This window comes from Falco rusticolus, chromosome 3, assembly GCF_015220075.1.
Source record: "Falco rusticolus isolate bFalRus1 chromosome 3, bFalRus1.pri, whole genome shotgun sequence".
Lineage (NCBI taxonomy): Eukaryota > Metazoa > Chordata > Aves > Falconiformes > Falconidae > Falco > Falco rusticolus.
The window spans coordinates 60,100,624-60,117,037 of record NC_051189.1 but is presented as its reverse complement, the minus strand read 5'-3'; the positions used below and the strand labels follow the sequence as shown (position 1 = coordinate 60,117,037).

At 43.9% G+C, this 16,414-nt stretch overlaps 1 protein-coding gene across 5 annotated transcripts in view; it reads right to left on the bottom strand.

Moving 5' to 3' along the window:
* Positions 1-848: 848 nt before the first annotated feature.
* MTCL1 (microtubule crosslinking factor 1) overlaps positions 849-16,414 on the bottom strand; it is a 118,949-nt gene continuing 103,383 nt past the window's right edge. For 2 of the 5 annotated variants that reach the window (XM_037380568.1, XM_037380567.1), the window contains 5 exons: positions 14,565-14,870; positions 11,726-11,757; positions 8,762-10,301; positions 5,106-5,163; positions 849-2,088 (listed from right to left, as the gene is read on the bottom strand). In XM_037380568.1, coding sequence (XP_037236465.1) covers positions 5,125-5,163; positions 8,762-10,301; positions 11,726-11,757; positions 14,565-14,870 — 1,917 coding nt within the window. In that variant the 3' untranslated portion in view covers positions 849-2,088; positions 5,106-5,124. Of the gene's footprint in view, positions 5,080-5,105; positions 5,164-8,761; positions 10,302-11,725; positions 11,758-14,564; positions 14,871-16,414 lie in introns of all 5 variants that reach the window. The other 3 variants (XM_037380565.1, XM_037380564.1, XM_037380566.1) reach the window with 2 other exon arrangements.

The following is a 16,414-nucleotide window of genomic DNA, read 5'->3' as shown; positions in this document are numbered from 1 at the left end:
TGACACCAGGTTAATAGCCACGGGCCTAAGCAATACGGGAGAAATCAGACCTCAGCTGGCTGTTACTTGGGAGCTAGGGAGTTTGATCTCATCTGACAGCTGAATTAAACTTCCTTGAAGGCCGGCCATGACGCAGCAGGACAGGATGTGAGGGGCTTGTTGCTGGATAGAGCTAACCAGGAAGGCTTCTAGGGATCCCATACGGTGCTCTGCAGCAAGCAAGGCTCAGAAAGCCTTGGCAAAGGAAACTGGACAGGAATGAGCCAGTTCAGCGATGGGATAACTAGGCAGAGCAGTTCTGGGTCTGCCAGAGAAAGCATGTGGCCAAACAGATCGTCCCAGGCAAAGTATATCAAGAGGCTTCCACATCTTCAAAGTACATGAATTCTCAGCTGCATTTACTTCTCAGTGTTAGCCACCGGTTTTACAAAAGCCCCGGTTTTATCGGTCTCTGTGTGTAATGCAGATGAGACCTAAGCCTGGATTATCACTGGATATGTCATATTTTTGGTATTACACTTAGCCGGCTGGCTTTCACTCCCGTGAACAGCTGAAAGCCACAAGCCGTACGGCCTCAGAGGCACTGAGAAGATGAGTCCCACTATCTGTGTGAGCAGCTGCTTTGCAGAGTTCGGTGAGGAAATTCAGAAACTTTCCCATGGCCTGATCCAGTGCTCACAGGACTCTGCAGAGCACAGCATACTATTTGGTGTTGCCATGATTATTTCATGTAAAGAAGCATTCTTCCCATATGAATAAAGGAGGAGTCTGGGGGCTTTTCTCCCCCCAGTTACATGAACCTGGGAAGTACAATCGTAAAAAAAAACATCACAAGGCACTCGAGCAGCTTGTAAATACTGAGGGGTTTATTTCCACTTCACATGGTCTCCAACAGACTCTTAAACAAGACCGGTTACAATTTAGTATGCCCAGAGATCTCCATGGTTTTCCCAAAACAGAGGAAGTTCTCAGTAAATGCTGTACATAGCCAGCTGAACTGCTAACAATAATTTAAAAACTCCTTTTGTATAGTCAATGCAAGAATACCAACAATAAAAGTACAGTACAGGTAAATTCACAACAATATTACAGTGAAACAGTTTGACTCACATTTATGTGATGGTACAGTAGCAGTATGTACATGCACTAAAGTGCGAGGACCCAGAGGCATGCAAGTCAAGTATTGTAGGTGTATTTTACAGCTAACTCCGTAAGACTTTCTGAGGCATTCTTTTTTTTACACTTTTCCTTGTGTTTACCTGTATTTCCCTCCATCTCAATTAATACAAGCCTAGTGAACGAGCTTAATGGCTTTCTTCACTACTTAAAAGGTATCGCTTCAGACAGTTGAAGCATCTTTAAGAACCTTACTTTTAAAAACCAGTAACACTGACATTAAAATAGAATAAAATTAACTTAAGACCCTAGTTTTACATGAAATAATAAAAAAAGTCCAACCCAAAAAACCCAAAACACAAATCGAAAACATAACAGTGCAAATATAACCAAAAGGCAGTCAGTATTTGGAGAGAGCGCGAGCACGTATTCAAATTCCCTTAAAACTTAATTTACATTTTATTTTAAATCTTACTTTATATCATTTTTACCTTTTTTTTTGTTGTTTTTTTTTTGTTAATATACTGTATGTAGAAAAGATGGAGACAAAAATAGTTTTCTCAGCTATGAAAAAAATTAAGTTATTACAGGCACATTAACTGTTTCATCCTAGAAACAACTCTGTTTCCCAGGTCAGACATTCAGCAGCTGCATCTGAGAACATTCTTTGACCTCTCCAAGCGGACCTCTCTCCTTCGGGGCAGAGACGGCTGGCGGGCGACCTGGTGGAGGCGGGTCGCAGCCCCCCTATTCCCGTGTGGAGTCAGGCTGGTCGCCTCCCTGGCTGGGGGTCTCTGCTGGCGGCTCCTTGCTTCCACTCTCCTCTGAGGAAGTCAGGTCTCCGGTGGACTGCGACTGTGAGGCAGTAGGGGAATGTGAAGCCCATCGCGAAGGTGGGCGACGGTTCGCTGGTCTCTCTGGCCGGGAGAAGCAGGGTTGGAGGGACGGGGCTAGTGCAGAACAAGGTAGTTCCTTGGCAGCCAAGAGAGCAAAACAGCGGTTAGTGACTTGCATTAGAGGCTGTCTGGGTGTGCAAAGGATTAAGAAACAAAAGATTCAAACTAAGCTAAGCATCTGTCATGTCGCGGGACAAAAGCAAGCAGCAAACATCTGGCCATGTGAGGGCTCCAGGTATCTGCATATATGTCTGTGATTTATGGAACACGTAAGGAGAGAATGAAAGAAAGACGCTGGGATGAGCTGGAGTAGCTGACAAACTTCCATTTGCTAGTTCTCCTTGTGCTAGAAAAAGAAAAGTGCATTTGCATGATAATTCAGGAAAATCCACTATTCATCTAAGGGCTGACCTGGCATAAAAGGGCCAGGTTTGGAATTTGCAAGTGGGTTGAAAATCTACTACTGACTCCTTTTGTCTGCTTCAGAGTTCAGACTTCTTAGCAGCAGAATAATGACTACAGGAGTAGTTATGGTCTCCAGCTGGATGAATGATGAGGCTTACCTACAGATTTAATCTTCTGGAACATCACTTCTTAGTGCCAGCTGCTGAAGCCTGAATTACGGGATTCAGTGGTACTGTATGTTAAAGACAACATTCACAGGAATGGAAGAAAAAGGAAATTTTATTCCTCCACTAACTTTCCACTGTTCGGGCTTAGTTAGCCTGCCTTTGTGATTAGAAACAATCTGTAGTTGTGATTTTTCACCCTAGCACTAAGTTGGTAATTGTCTCTAATATTTATGACTTTGCTCCTAGTACAGCTAGGCTTCCTGCCTCGCTCCGAATGCTCCTGACACCAAGATGAGTGATTGTGGGAGCCAGTCTGTCTTGCAGTGCCAAAGCCAAGCTTCTGAATTTCACCACATCCTTTGTAATTTATAAAAGCAAATCAGAGGAGTTTGTCAACCTATAGAAATGTGTACACTGAGAAGCAGTCACTGGCAAGGACAGGAGAGTTCAATAAAAACCAGTCTCAAAGTCAGAATGCAAACTGGTGATAAATGGAGAGACTGGAAACAACACAATGCAAAGGAAAAGCTCTGGCATGGTAAGGCACAGGGGAACCACAGCAGCAGTACGATACAGTAGGAAGGAAAAGATTCAGCACACTATTTCACGCAGAGAAGGAGAAATGTGACTAGGGATGGAGGATACTGGAGAAGGTAACATGATGTGATTGGCAGTGAACAAACAAGGTGATATGCCATTGAACCTCTCCGTTGCATTGGGAAGACCAAACATGAATGTTACATGACAGGAAGATCAATTTTGAAGACACAGAGCTGAGGTGCGGGAAATGGAGCTTGTGTATGTGCGTGCTTTGGAGAGAGCGCATCATCAGACTTGGGGAAGCCTCTGCGAAGGGCAAACCTCAGTGCCTTCGGGCAATACGCAGCTAGCAGGGTGCTCTGCAGTTGCACATCACCGTCCAAGCCAGAGCTGTGCTTATCTGCCCTGGGCCCTCGCAGCGAACCATGGCAGAAGCTGGTCAGGGGGGCTGCAGAGCCTCGGTCTGCAGCGCTGCCTCTCTGCATCCTCGCCTCCCACCCCATCTCTGCATCCTAAACTTCACAACAAACCTTGCTAAAGTATAAATCGTTGCTAACCAGAAGGTTGACTCCGTGTCCTTACCTCACCTTATCCCATTGTGACTGGGGCAACATATGGTCTGTGAAAGCTGCCACTAGACTCAGATTTATTAAGATAAATCCATATGTGCAGCAAACCTCGCAGGCAGTGCAACACGATGAATTGAGGCTATGAGATTTGTGGGTTTTGTCTTAGCCTCTTTCTAAACAGTGGCTTAAAATGATATCTCTGTAGTGTTGCTTAAAACGGTATCTCTATAGCGCTGCTTGCTTCTGGCTGCTTTATCCTGGTTTCATAGCAGTAAAGGAGAGTTAGCGTGGCGATAACGAAATTTATTTCCATTGCTGCCTCCCATTTCAAAAGCCTCTCTCCAGCACGCCTGCAGATGTTGGTCAGCTTTTACTGAACAGCAGGGTTAAGCTCGTCTTATCTGTGATGTACACATGCCCAGCACAATGCAAGGCTGCGCTGGTGATGGATGTTGCTCCAGGGCCAACAACTGACTGGCAGCGTAATCTTATAACGTGCTGGCTGCTGAGTCAGGCACTCCCACCCGCAGTGTGGCTTCCTCAGTGTGCGCTAAGGAAATCCCATGACAAGGAAACTGTCTGGAAGGGTTTGTGAAAGCCCCTCCTCACTTACCACATGTAGCTGTCATAGCTAGGAAGGATTTTAGAAAAATTAATATCCCGTGGGTAGTTTAGTTTGTTGGTTGCTTGCGGGTGTGGATGGACAGGCAGCACTTTTTAGGCTGGACACTAAAAATGGGAAGGATGATTTCAGATTTAGTTTGCAGCTATTTGCTAAACCAGGCTGTCGGCCACTGTGGCTATGCCTGTATTAATGAATAAATAAATCAAGCAGTTTTCTGGCTCTGATCTGGAGTGGATGGTCACAGCTTATGTCTGCACAGCTTCTCCCAGAAACTGGCCAAAACTGGGGTGGGAACAGCTTAATGAGGTGACCGTTGGCCATGGGCTGGTGCTGCAGCCCCCTCCCCAGCCCTCTCCACCCACTGCTGTAGCCACGGCTGGAGGGAATGCACCCCAGGGCAGCCAGAAGCCCTGCACAGTGCTGTGCATTTGTCAAAAAAAAAAAAAAAGAAAAAAAGTTTGTTACAAATCTGAATCCCTTCCCAACACTCTCACATACCTTTATATTGGTCTTAAAATCTGCTAATTTTTTAAAGTTTAACAAAAATCCCAACAGCGCAAATTTTGACTTAAGTGTGACCTCTTCATAGCCTGTGCTGCCGCAGGAGATGGCAGATGGGCTCCTGTCCTGAGCGCTGCCTGACCGGTGCCTGCGAAGGACCCCACAGTGATGCTGAGTGCGCACTGGTACCTCCGGAGCTGTGGTCATTTACTTCCCTTTGTTAAACCCACACGTTCAGAAATGATAGCTTTCGGAAAGCTCTGGAAACAAGGTAGAAAGGACTTACAGCAGTGAGGCAGGCAGGGTTAGAGTCCCCAGGGGGCAGTTAATAAGACAGTTTGGTTCTGGACAGAACAGACAGAAAAGAAAAAGAAAGCAAGTAGGTTGGAAAGAACTGTTTTAATCAATTATTTTTTTAAAGTGAAGGTTTCATGTCAGCAAGGAAGAAGTCTCCAGATGTTACTACCCACTCAGATCATGTTACCGCTGTTATCACAGGGAAACTAATAATCAAAAATAAAAGGTAAATCATCAGCAGAAAAGGATTTAGAAAGGAAGGAAGCAAACCAACCAACCTCTTACAATCCTAACACAGTCTCAGAAGTGGACATAGCATTAAACAAACCAAACATTTCCACTCAGCAGGGAAAGACATCTGTTATCCTTTGTCAACCTTGATTAAGGCTAGGGAAAAACCACATTACTATGAAAGAAGGATAAGTTGTAATTTTTTTGCTTTGTTTGATTTCAAAAGAGAATTTATGCTTAGGAAATCTTTAACAAGCGAAAAAGCAACCAATACTTTGTGTTTGTTGCTCATGCTTATGTTGCTTAGGTTTCATGAAAGACCTTTGCCTCACCCTTCTCCCTTGCTCCTCTTTAACAGTGATCCTGGATGGGAGACTCAAACTAAAGCAAAAAACCTTTAACTCTGGCAACACCTTCCCTTCTTTTCAACATTTCCTGTCCCATGCTGAACGGTTCAGTGGCAAGTGTGCGGCAATTGCTCTGCCCCGGCAAGCAAAGGATGCAGCAGCCGCCCTCTCCTCTGTGGGTCTTTGGATGGTCTTTTCACGGTGCTGCCTCCAGAAATGAGTCTGACCCCCATAACAGGACTGTTGTGTAACCTCCATGATTTACACCCTTGCTAGTCATGGAATTAAAATGTTCATACAGCACTTACGTTGTTAGTTAGGTAATGCTAATCTGCATTTTTAATAGTAATATTTATAAATCCCATGATACGCAAGTAAGACAATGGTTTGCTGAATTAGGAGGATAAGACACTAGTAGGCTGCACTGGGTGAACATGAATTTGCTTGTAAGCAGCTCTGGGCAAGTTAGAAAATACAAAGTTATTACTACTCTGTATGCATATACACTCATGCACACATACATATGTATGTAAATATTTAAATGTATGTACGAAATGTATTTCATATTTGCAGCAGGACTATAAAAATGTAATTACACTACTCAGAAGCTCAAATTAAAGAAAAGCCACCAACAGGTGCTCCACGCAAGTCTAAAAGTCATTAATATACCATGCCACAACTGCAGAAACAAGAAGGCATTTGGTGGTAAGAAGGTCACTTGTCTTGGACAGAAACCAACAGGTGAGGGGGAAGCAGAGCAGGGATCTACAGGAGGGTGGCAGGGGCAGTGCTGACATGACACTGCCCCAAGCACAGCCTGCCTCCTCCAAGGCCATCATTCGCTGAACTCCTCTGGCTTTGTACAAAATGTGCAAAGTGGAATTTGTACAAAGTGTAATTTGTGTGGTTAGTGTAATCCATAAATAGCCCAAGACATCTCCAGAGTCTAAATTTATTTGTGGTTTTGTTTTCAGCAGCAAACCCATGCTCCATTAAGTACGTCTTGTAGAGCACCGCCTCACCTAGGAAAAACTAACTTCATTGTGTGAACACCCACGCCCTTCCTCTTCAATGCACATTCCTGAGAAATGACAAGACCATCCAAAGTTCATAATAACCTGTGCATCTAGACAATGGTTAGAGCGACCGAGTAAGAGTTGCAAGGAAAACCAAGTCTTAGCTCTGAGGCTGGGAACTCAAAAAAGAAAAGGCAAAAGATACTGAGAATTCACAAAGAGGAGCAATTTTCTACCAGGTTGATGGTCAATGAGTTTTTGCTAAACAGCATTGACCCAAATCTCTGTACATAAAACTCAGGTACTGACACTAGCTGTATTTTGCCAACAGCAGTTTCTGATGTCATGGGATGACACCCGTTTATTCATACTTGAAATCTGACCAGACATCTAAAAGCTGCAGGAGGAAATCAAGAGCTTCCAGGGATGCCTTGAAGGCAAAGCTGAGTTGAACCTGTAAGAGTACAACACACTTTCTAATAAGGACCATTAGTGCATTCCCAGTATTTCAAACCAAGGACAAAATTCAGATAGCTAGAAAGAGTCACATAAATGAGACTGCTTTCCACTTTTATTCACTCTGAGGTTTGTGCATAAAGCCCACTTTTATTCGCTGTTAATTATAAAGTGCATGTAGTTTCTTTTTTATATGTACAAACTTTCTTATTTATATCTCTTTAAACTGCATATAGGGAATATATCCTCAGCTTTAGATCCTCTGTTAGGCAAAAAAGATCACGTCCTCTGAGCAGTACCTGCAAACCAGGAACCCATTGCCCATGGAAAGCACCCACTAGTACAAGGCAAACTGCAGATCAAAAGTCTCAGCGCCTGGGTACCCACAAATCCTTCAAGCCAAATGTTGAGTTAGAAAATGGGGTTTGAACCTTCCCCTGAGGCTAGCTGAGGCAGGAGTGGTAGAGGTGAGCCCAGCGAGGCCATGGTGGGATGTCCGGTGCACGCAAGGGTCAAGGAGGAGCTGTTGCCCTGTGGCTGGGGCCCAACAAAACATCAGAATGCTAAAGGGGCAGCATGGGGCAGAGAGGATGACGGGCTCCTGCCCCTGCCCGGGGGGCTATCACTGATCAGGAGGGCACAGGCCATTTCAGTGCTGCGCCAGAAAGGCAACAAGCACTGGTAAGATCTGGGCATAATTCAGCTTCTTCAGGCCTCCTCAGGCCAGCAGTCTTAGGGGTACAAAGGTTCACCAGAAACAGGAGGCTTAATAACTGAATAACTGATAACTGAAAGCTTTTGTCCATCATTTCCCCCTCTGTTTTGTTGATTGCTCTAGCACATTACTGTACCTGAGACTCTGACCCTCGATACCTGGGCGTACTTGCTGAGACAGATGATGACTGTTAACGCTGTTGACAGCAAGATACCAATAAAGAGTTCTTAAACGCTAATTAGGTATGTGCTTGTCGATTATCTTTTGGGTTTTTTTTCCTTTTTCTCATGTTTATGAGGCAGCAACAGTAGGTACCAAATGTCATGCCATTTAATCACGTTCACAGACCCGAGCCAAACTTGATCAGATACATCCAGAAAAGGTATGCTGAAGGCCCTGAAGTTTTGGTTCAGGGTATTGTAGAGACTATTTTTCACACAAACTTGCTAACACCCATTCCTGTGTAGGAGGAGAAGTCTACCCTTCCATCCAGCATAAAAGAGAAATCTACTTGAGTCCCTAGAGAACCTGTAACATGTGATGTATTTTGGGACAGAAAACTCGTATCCCAGCCGTACAGGGGAGAACCATTTTTATCCTGTAAAGGCATCTTTATCCTGTAAAGGCATCTTTATCCTGTAATGGATAAAGCTCTTCTGATGCTTTCAAGCCTGATAAGCTGTCAGGTTAGAAACTCAATTCTTTAATGAGTTCTTCAGTGGCTAATCCAATAGTTTCATGACTGCGACTCGCTGGTGGTACCATGACAGGACTAGGATATTCATTGCAATACTAACTAGGACTGCAAGACATCTCACAATGCATTTGTTCAAAGAAGAGTGCATTTAGCTATAGGAGGAAAAACAAACAAACTCATTACCTCTATGGACCCTGGATCTACTTTGACAATTTCTCCTGTGCTGTTGTCATTGCTAAGATTTGGTGGGCTGTGTGAAGGTAGCCTTCTCTCTTCCTTTAAGGCATGCTCCAAAAGTTTCTTATTCAAGATCCTGGCAGCATTTTCTGCAAGCGTGTACCCTGGAGGAGCAGATAAATCCTGCCTGATACTTGTCACCTCAGCCCCTTCTTCCTTTTGTGTCTCTGTCCCCAACCGGAGAGGACTGGGTGATCTGCCACGAGCATTTGTACATGGCTCCTGCACTGGGCCCAGTTCTGGTCTGGGTTCTGCTGACCTGGACCGGCTGCTAGACCTGGGGCATTTTTGGAAGGTCTCATGAAAGATGGGGCTATGGTCAATAATGTTGAACAAACTGGAGAGGCCATCGTTGATAGTGGTGTGGACAGGACTCTCCCTTGTGGTAGTTGATCTAGCCCAAGCGGACTCGCTGAATCCTTTCTGAGGTGTGCCAGGCAAAGTCCGGTTATTTGGCTGGTCTGATTTGGGAAGGACTTTTCTTTGCAGCTTTGGAGAGCCGTATTTGGGGGAGCAGCATGTGCGTTCAAACTTAGCCTGGACCTTTTCAATGACGGGGGTCACTTGCCTGCTTCTTAGGCTTCTGGATGGTGAAGAGACAGGCGTGGACCCCCCCTTTGGTGTCAGACACTTGTGTGGACTGCTGGTGATACTGCGCAGGGTTTCCGTCTGCAAGCCAACGCTGATCGTCTGGGTGGTCTGTGTCCCTGTTGTTCTCATACCGTTGGTTTGACATGCGGTGTCCTTAAACTGAGGCTCTGTTGAATTAGAGCGTATTGCATTTCGGACAGAGAAAGCCACCTCCTTCATATCGTCGCTCATGTTTTTGGACATCTCCAAGCTGTGCAAGGGTGAGGCAAAGCCCACAGTAGTGCAAATAGGACGTTCAATGGGATGAAGACCACTCTCCAGAAAATCCTTATGACAAGACCATCTTCCAAACATATCCGAGGAAGCACCTTTTGTCTCAGTGACATTCCCCATAGCTTTGGTCACAGAAAACAGGAAATCCGGCTCAACCTGGTTTTTCCCTTCACTGCCAGCTATCACTGAGTTATCAAACCTACGGACAACCGGTGGGCTGTGAAAGACCCGAACTCCCATTTTTTCGGTTACACCGTGACTCCTCGTTGGCTGCTTCTGGCAGTGCTCTGGGCTGGTCATGGTGTTAGTTGTCATAGTGACACTGGTGGTGAGGTACCATGATGATGCCTGGAAGGGATCTGAAGCAGGATCATTCCCAGCTTTCCCAATTTCTGTCCTTTCTGCCCAGCCTTCTGCAGGCTTCTCGGTGGCCCCACCATGGTTCCTAGTGTTACTGTAATCCCAGTTCTTGTTGAACTCCTCGATGTATTTCAGATCATCAGGAGACAGGGGAGGGGTTATGTCATCTTTGCTGCTGGATGAAGGCAAGTTTTTTTCTGGTAGGAATGGAGAAATATCCATCAGGCGCTGAAATTCTGACATGGAAGAAACGGACATTGCCCTGGAGAGGGGAACATGAGAGGGTCACTCATAAGCTCGGAAATGCACACAGAGCAACTTACTTTCAGCAGCAACCCAACTCAGGAAACCCGACTTTTACCATCTGCTTATAATCTAAAACTGTTTCAGCCCTCTCTTTCATTAGTTCCCTTACATTATCGTCAAAATAGCTGTGAAATGCAAGCATTCCTGATGTGTCATTAATAGTAACAAATGGTTTATTAATGGCTCTTAATTTACTGTTTTCTCATGGATTACTGCTTGGCAAATGTCTGAAATATGAAGCAGTAGGATCCATTTAAGATATATATCATTCACAGAAAGTGAGTGCTTGTGTCAGTATCTGTGGGTGCTTGTGGCAACACAAGGCACGCTTTTCAAAGCAAGGGTGGAGTACTTCTGACTTGCTGGGAAATGGACAAGTCCACCCCCGCTCCTGAGACTGCCGGAGTTGCTGGTGCATAGCAGTGTCAGACACCTAGCCTAGACACTGTTACATTTGGCGAGTTGAGCTAGTGCTACAATTCAGCCAAAGGGAATCATTTTGTGATAATGCTGGATTTTTGGCTTTCCTGCATTTTGCTAGTTTGTACAAATCACAAAGCATTCAGCTGAGTTGTCCTACTGCTTTGTTTTACAAAGAAATCAAACCGAGAAAGAAGCTTTCTGAATGGGACTACCTAAAAATGGAAATGAGTGTAGTTATCAGAATCAGCTCAATGAGATAACTCAAGCTGGGTGAGGATTCAGCAGGCAGTGGTTTTTATGTATCAGTGATCCAGAGGATACAGTAAAATCACACTGTGAGTTTTTCATCAAGAGCACCAGCTGCAGTTAGGGTGCATCTACGCTACAGGGAGTCAGGTGAGATCAGAAGCACAGTTTTGAAGTGGATTTCCTATTCAGATGCTCTGATTTGCATTGGGGCGGCAATGTCAGAGAGCATGAGCTGGATTCCTTTGGGATGAAAGCAAGCTGGAAGATGCTCTCCAGAAGCACAACTAATGCACTGTAGGGTTAGGTGGGTATTCAGCCCATGGGGTCAGACCAGCACTAGTCCAAAGCAAAATCTCTCTGACATGCAGGGGCATGTCAGGTCCTCAGCATCAACTGTTTTCCTCTGTATATCGATGTCTACAGCTCTGCGCTGCTTGCTAAGGTAGGCATAGCCTTCAGAGTAAGCTGCAGCTTCATGCACTTTCATACAGTTTGATCTTTGCACCACAGCTGAATGTGGCCCTAGTTAATCAGAGTAGAAGAGAAGCATATTGAGACAAATTAATCCCTGGGTAAATCCATTAATCTGGCTTGTAGGCTGCTTAGGAGGCAACACAGCTACACCCTGGGTTTGTGGTTTGGGCACCAGAGAGCTATAGCTCTGGCAGCTGAATATTTGCTGGGTTTTTCCCTGTAAGTTTTACTCACCTTTGAAGATTTCCTTTGTGTGTTTCTTCCTCCTGAAGAAAACCAGAAACAAACAGGATAAGTTATTTCTGAACCTGTTGGTGGCGTTAGCTTGTGGGTGTTTTGTCATTCTTCCCATTAGTTGCACCAGGTATGTTTGCCTCTAAAATGTGGCTCATTTTCCCTCTGGTAAGGACTCTTAAATTGCCAGTGGGACTATTCTTCCCTTTGTACATAGGCAGCAGAATGGGCAATCCCATCAGGACAACAGACTGCAGAGGGAAAGCCTGTATGCTAAATCTACAACAGCCTTCAACTTTTATAGTCCTGTCCAATCACAAACGGAAGCGAGCTGTAAAAATGCCTTTTTTCCACATGTACAATATATTGTTTTGGACAATATATTTGTGAGTGAATTTGTTCAGTAGAGGCAATCTGCTTTACGCCAGAGACCTAGCTGTGATGAAATAAGAGATAAACCAGGGTCCTTTGACATAAAATTTGATTATACGTTCTCTAGGAACCAACAAATGGCACCAGTTGAAACTCATTAAGCTAGTTATATTAAATGTGTGGGAAGACAGTTACTTGTTTCATAGGGGGAATACCTACAGCTTGCTAATGGCATTAAGATGTCTTTATGGCAATTATTTCCCTATGACAATTCCCATAATGAGTTGGATTTTTTAATAGATACTTCTGAAGCAATTGCTCTGCACTTATTTTAACTGTTTGCTTATATTACTAATAAGCTACAGGGAATACAAAATATGATCAGGAAAAAGAGTATTAGTACCTATTACTTTTATTTGACCTCAAGAAATTGAGAACATTATTAAAAGAGAAGTGTATTTCAAATTGTGACTACTCCAAAAAAGCAGCACTTAGCAACTACCTTTCTGGTATTTTATCCAGAGTCAGGGTCAAAAACAGGAGTACAGTGATCCTCCTTGCCTTCACTCTGGTGTAAGTCTGGAATAATGTTGGTGGCTTCAGTGGAGTTACTGCAGAGTAAACTGATCAAACTGAATGGACGATCAGGCTGAAGGCTGGACTGACTGCTGCAGTTAGTACCGCAAAATAAACACAGTGGAGAGGAGCACTCAGCAGGCTGCAGTTGCCTCTGTGCATCCTCAGTTAAGCTATTCATTAAACTCCCATCAGTCTCGCTTGAGCAAACCCTCTGAGGGGAAATTACTTTGCCCAGGTTTCACTAAAGCACGCTTTGAAGGAAAGAAGCTATGCAAATATCACAAAGGATGAAATTTTGCTGCCAACACTTTTGTTAATGGTGGTACTGTCTGAAAAACAGAAAAGGGAAGAGAGATCTCCATTCTTGAATATCAGACTGAATTTGAAGGAAAGAAAACAGCAATCAAAATTAAACACAAAACATAAATCCCTGACACTGGTACCAACATTCTTCACTGAGCGTATGAAATAAAAGCTAAGAAATAATAAATATGGGATCCCACACTGCCAGCCATACATTTATGGCACTGAGGGAGGAAAATCTAACTGGAACACACAGGTACCTACAGCTACTTAAAATGTAAGAAGGGTGGTCACATTTCTTGTCTCTCTCAATCTTTTTTTTAATTCTTCCTCTCAAAGAACTTGATTTCCCAGTCCTGTAGCTGAGTAGCAATGTTATGTATTTCCAAAGAATTGCTTGCGTCAAATTTTCACAAGTGCACATGTTCAAGTCAGGGCACTTCAGTGAACCCGGTCCTGCAGGGAGCCTGAGATCTGACCCGTTGACAAAACTCTTTTCCAGAGTGGTCAGATTTTCAAGCCAGAGTACACAGATACATCTTTGACTGGGAAGCTTTCACTTCCCTATTTGCTATAATGTGTACACTCAACCAGTATTTTTGTGCCCAGAGAACAAGCCGAATGTCTAACCCAGGTGCAAAAATCTGAATTTTCAGGCAAGAAGAAAATACTCAAAACTTGCACCAAGCAACGTGCTGCCTGCTTGATAATTTTAACTTCTGGCAGTCTCCGAAAGCTTCTTGTTCTGTAACAGCTGCTAACATTCAAGGAACAATAGAAAATAAAGGAGATATTAGCATTTAGAAGTTGTAATGTGTTTCTAATTTCACAGGAACCATTAAAGTATATAGTTGTGGTCAGTGTGAACATTCTCATGCCGCTAATGTCACATGCCAGTTCACAGGCTGCTTCGTAGCAGCATATAGGGACAGCAACCCTGGGTTTCATTCAGCAACGATACAAACAAAACTGTGAAGACCTGGAACTGGTGCAAGTAAGCCTGCAGTGGTGCAGATTTTAGCAGGACACAGACTACTTTCACTATGTCCCAATGGCATCTCTTAGCACTGCGTTTTATGTCTTTGTAGCTTTATGGTGTGACCTCAGGGTAGGTACTTTGCTGATGAAGGATAACTCTATTTCTTTAACATCTCATCTCAGTTATTCATGCTAATCTTTTTAGATGGCAAGCACAACGCAACAACCAGAAGTGCCTCTCTACAGTACTCACTGCTTTACTAACAAAATACAGCCCACGTTTCTTCAAATATATGTAGCTACTTACAACTGAAGAAGATTTAAGACCTTCTAAATCAACATAGTTATCATACATAACACGAATGGCCACCAGCTGAGGTAATCTTTGGGACCTTTAGGCTGGCTCCCAGTTTCTCAGGTGATTGATACTGGTCCAATCAGCATATTAACAAGGAACGAAGTCTTGTTCATGCCAATTCACTACTGGGTAACTGTAAGCAGTGCCTGTGACACAACATCTCCCTTCCTACAGCAGGGATGCTGGACCAGTTCTGACCCATTCTAAGGGACAACATGCTGGCTTGTTAAAAGGTAGAAGAGCACATACTTCCATTAATCCGGGCAAGAATTTCTCCCGCTCCAGCTGCCGAGACCGGTGCTCATCAGACTCGTCGGGGGAATCAAGAGACAGGGACTGCAGAAAGAGGTTTTCCGTGGCGCTGCAGCGGTCACTTTCCTTCAGCTTAGACAGTGACCGATCATCAAACTGAATGGCGTCAGAGTCAGAGTAGGATCTTGACCCCATTGGCCGAGGTATGTGAAGGTTCCCCTGGGTCGTGAAGGGACGAAGGTTACTCTCCTTCTGTTCACACAGAAAACCGCTTCCTCTTCGTGGGCTCACTTCTTTCTGAAGCTGGAGATGAGGCAAATTAAAAGGAACAGTGATTGCTTACATAGCGTATGGCATTCTGCAGAACTCGTCCTTCCCCAGAAGCGGGGCACCTGTGCCCTGGGGAGGCACCACGAGATCACCGCCTGGCTCCAGGGATGCCAGCTTTGCTGTACTGGTCCTTCCGCAAAGGGAGATGTCTCTAGGACTTTGATGCTATTACTCATGAGATTTTGAGAGACTAAATGTGTATATGTATAGTTTTGTTTGTTTACATATACAGGTATACATATATATACACACATACACACTGTGTGTATATATATATATATATACACACAAAATAATGCATCTGTCTTTAATCTGATTTTTAAGGAAACAAAACAACACTGGCTGTTATTTAAAAGCATTCTTGATATGAGAACCTAAAGCAATACAAATAGAAGCTCAAGGAAGGGTGAGTGACTTGGAGTCTCATGAAAACAAATGTATTTTTCTTCTGGTCAGCAATACAAAGTTTGTCCTTTTATGTACATCACTTGTTTCCAGAGGTGGAAAATTCCACTTAACAAAAGGCAAATGCTTTGTTCTACAGAAAGTCTAACCCTAATGCATGGCTAGAAAGTTGACTATTTGTACAGAGCAGCATTGTCAAAGAGATTAATTAGGCAGGCAAAGCACGTTTCAAGAAAATGCATATTTATAGAGGGGCCATCAAAGGTATTAACTCTTTTTAATTTTGCAAAAGCTGGGTGAGGAGAGGGTGAACCACTAGTGAAATTGCCAATTTAAAAATCCGATTATATGATCAACTTCTCCTTTAATTGTAAATACAACAGGATAGATGAAGTAAGTGATATTTTAAAACATGATGATGAATGACAGCAGGAATCATAAGTAACTCTGATGTTTTGCTAGAGCAGTGTGCTAAGATTATTGACAATAACCTGCAAATGCAAGTCATTCACTAGCACCCTGGAAGCTGAGGACCTGCAAAACATAGCATGAGGATAACGCTGATAACACACTGATGTTTTAGTTGTTGCTAACTAGCGCTTACTCATAAAGACTTTTCAGCTTCTTATGCCCTGACAGTGAGCAGGTTCTCAAGAAGTCAGGAGGAAGCAGAGCCAGGACAGCTGACCCAAACTTGCCAAAGGGATACTCCACAGCACAGAACAACATGCTCAGTATATAAACTGGGGCAGTTGGCCGGGGCGGGCTGATCACTGCTCAGGGACTGGCTGGACATCCGTCAGCAGAGGGTGAGCAGTTGTATTGTGCATCACTTGTGTTTTTTTCACTTGGGTTTTATTCCTCTCTCTCTCTCCCTCTTCTTTGCATTATTATTATCGTTGTTGTAACTATTTATTTATTAATTATTATTATTATTCAGTTATTAAACTGTTCTTATCTCAACCCATGGGTTTTACCTTTTTTTGATTCTCCTCCCCATCCCACTGGAGCAGGCCTGGGGGAGGAGTGAGAGAGCAGCTGTGTGGTACTTAGCTGTGGCTGGGGTTAAACCATGACATATTTTGTGTATACCTAGTCCCAGTTGCAAGCCC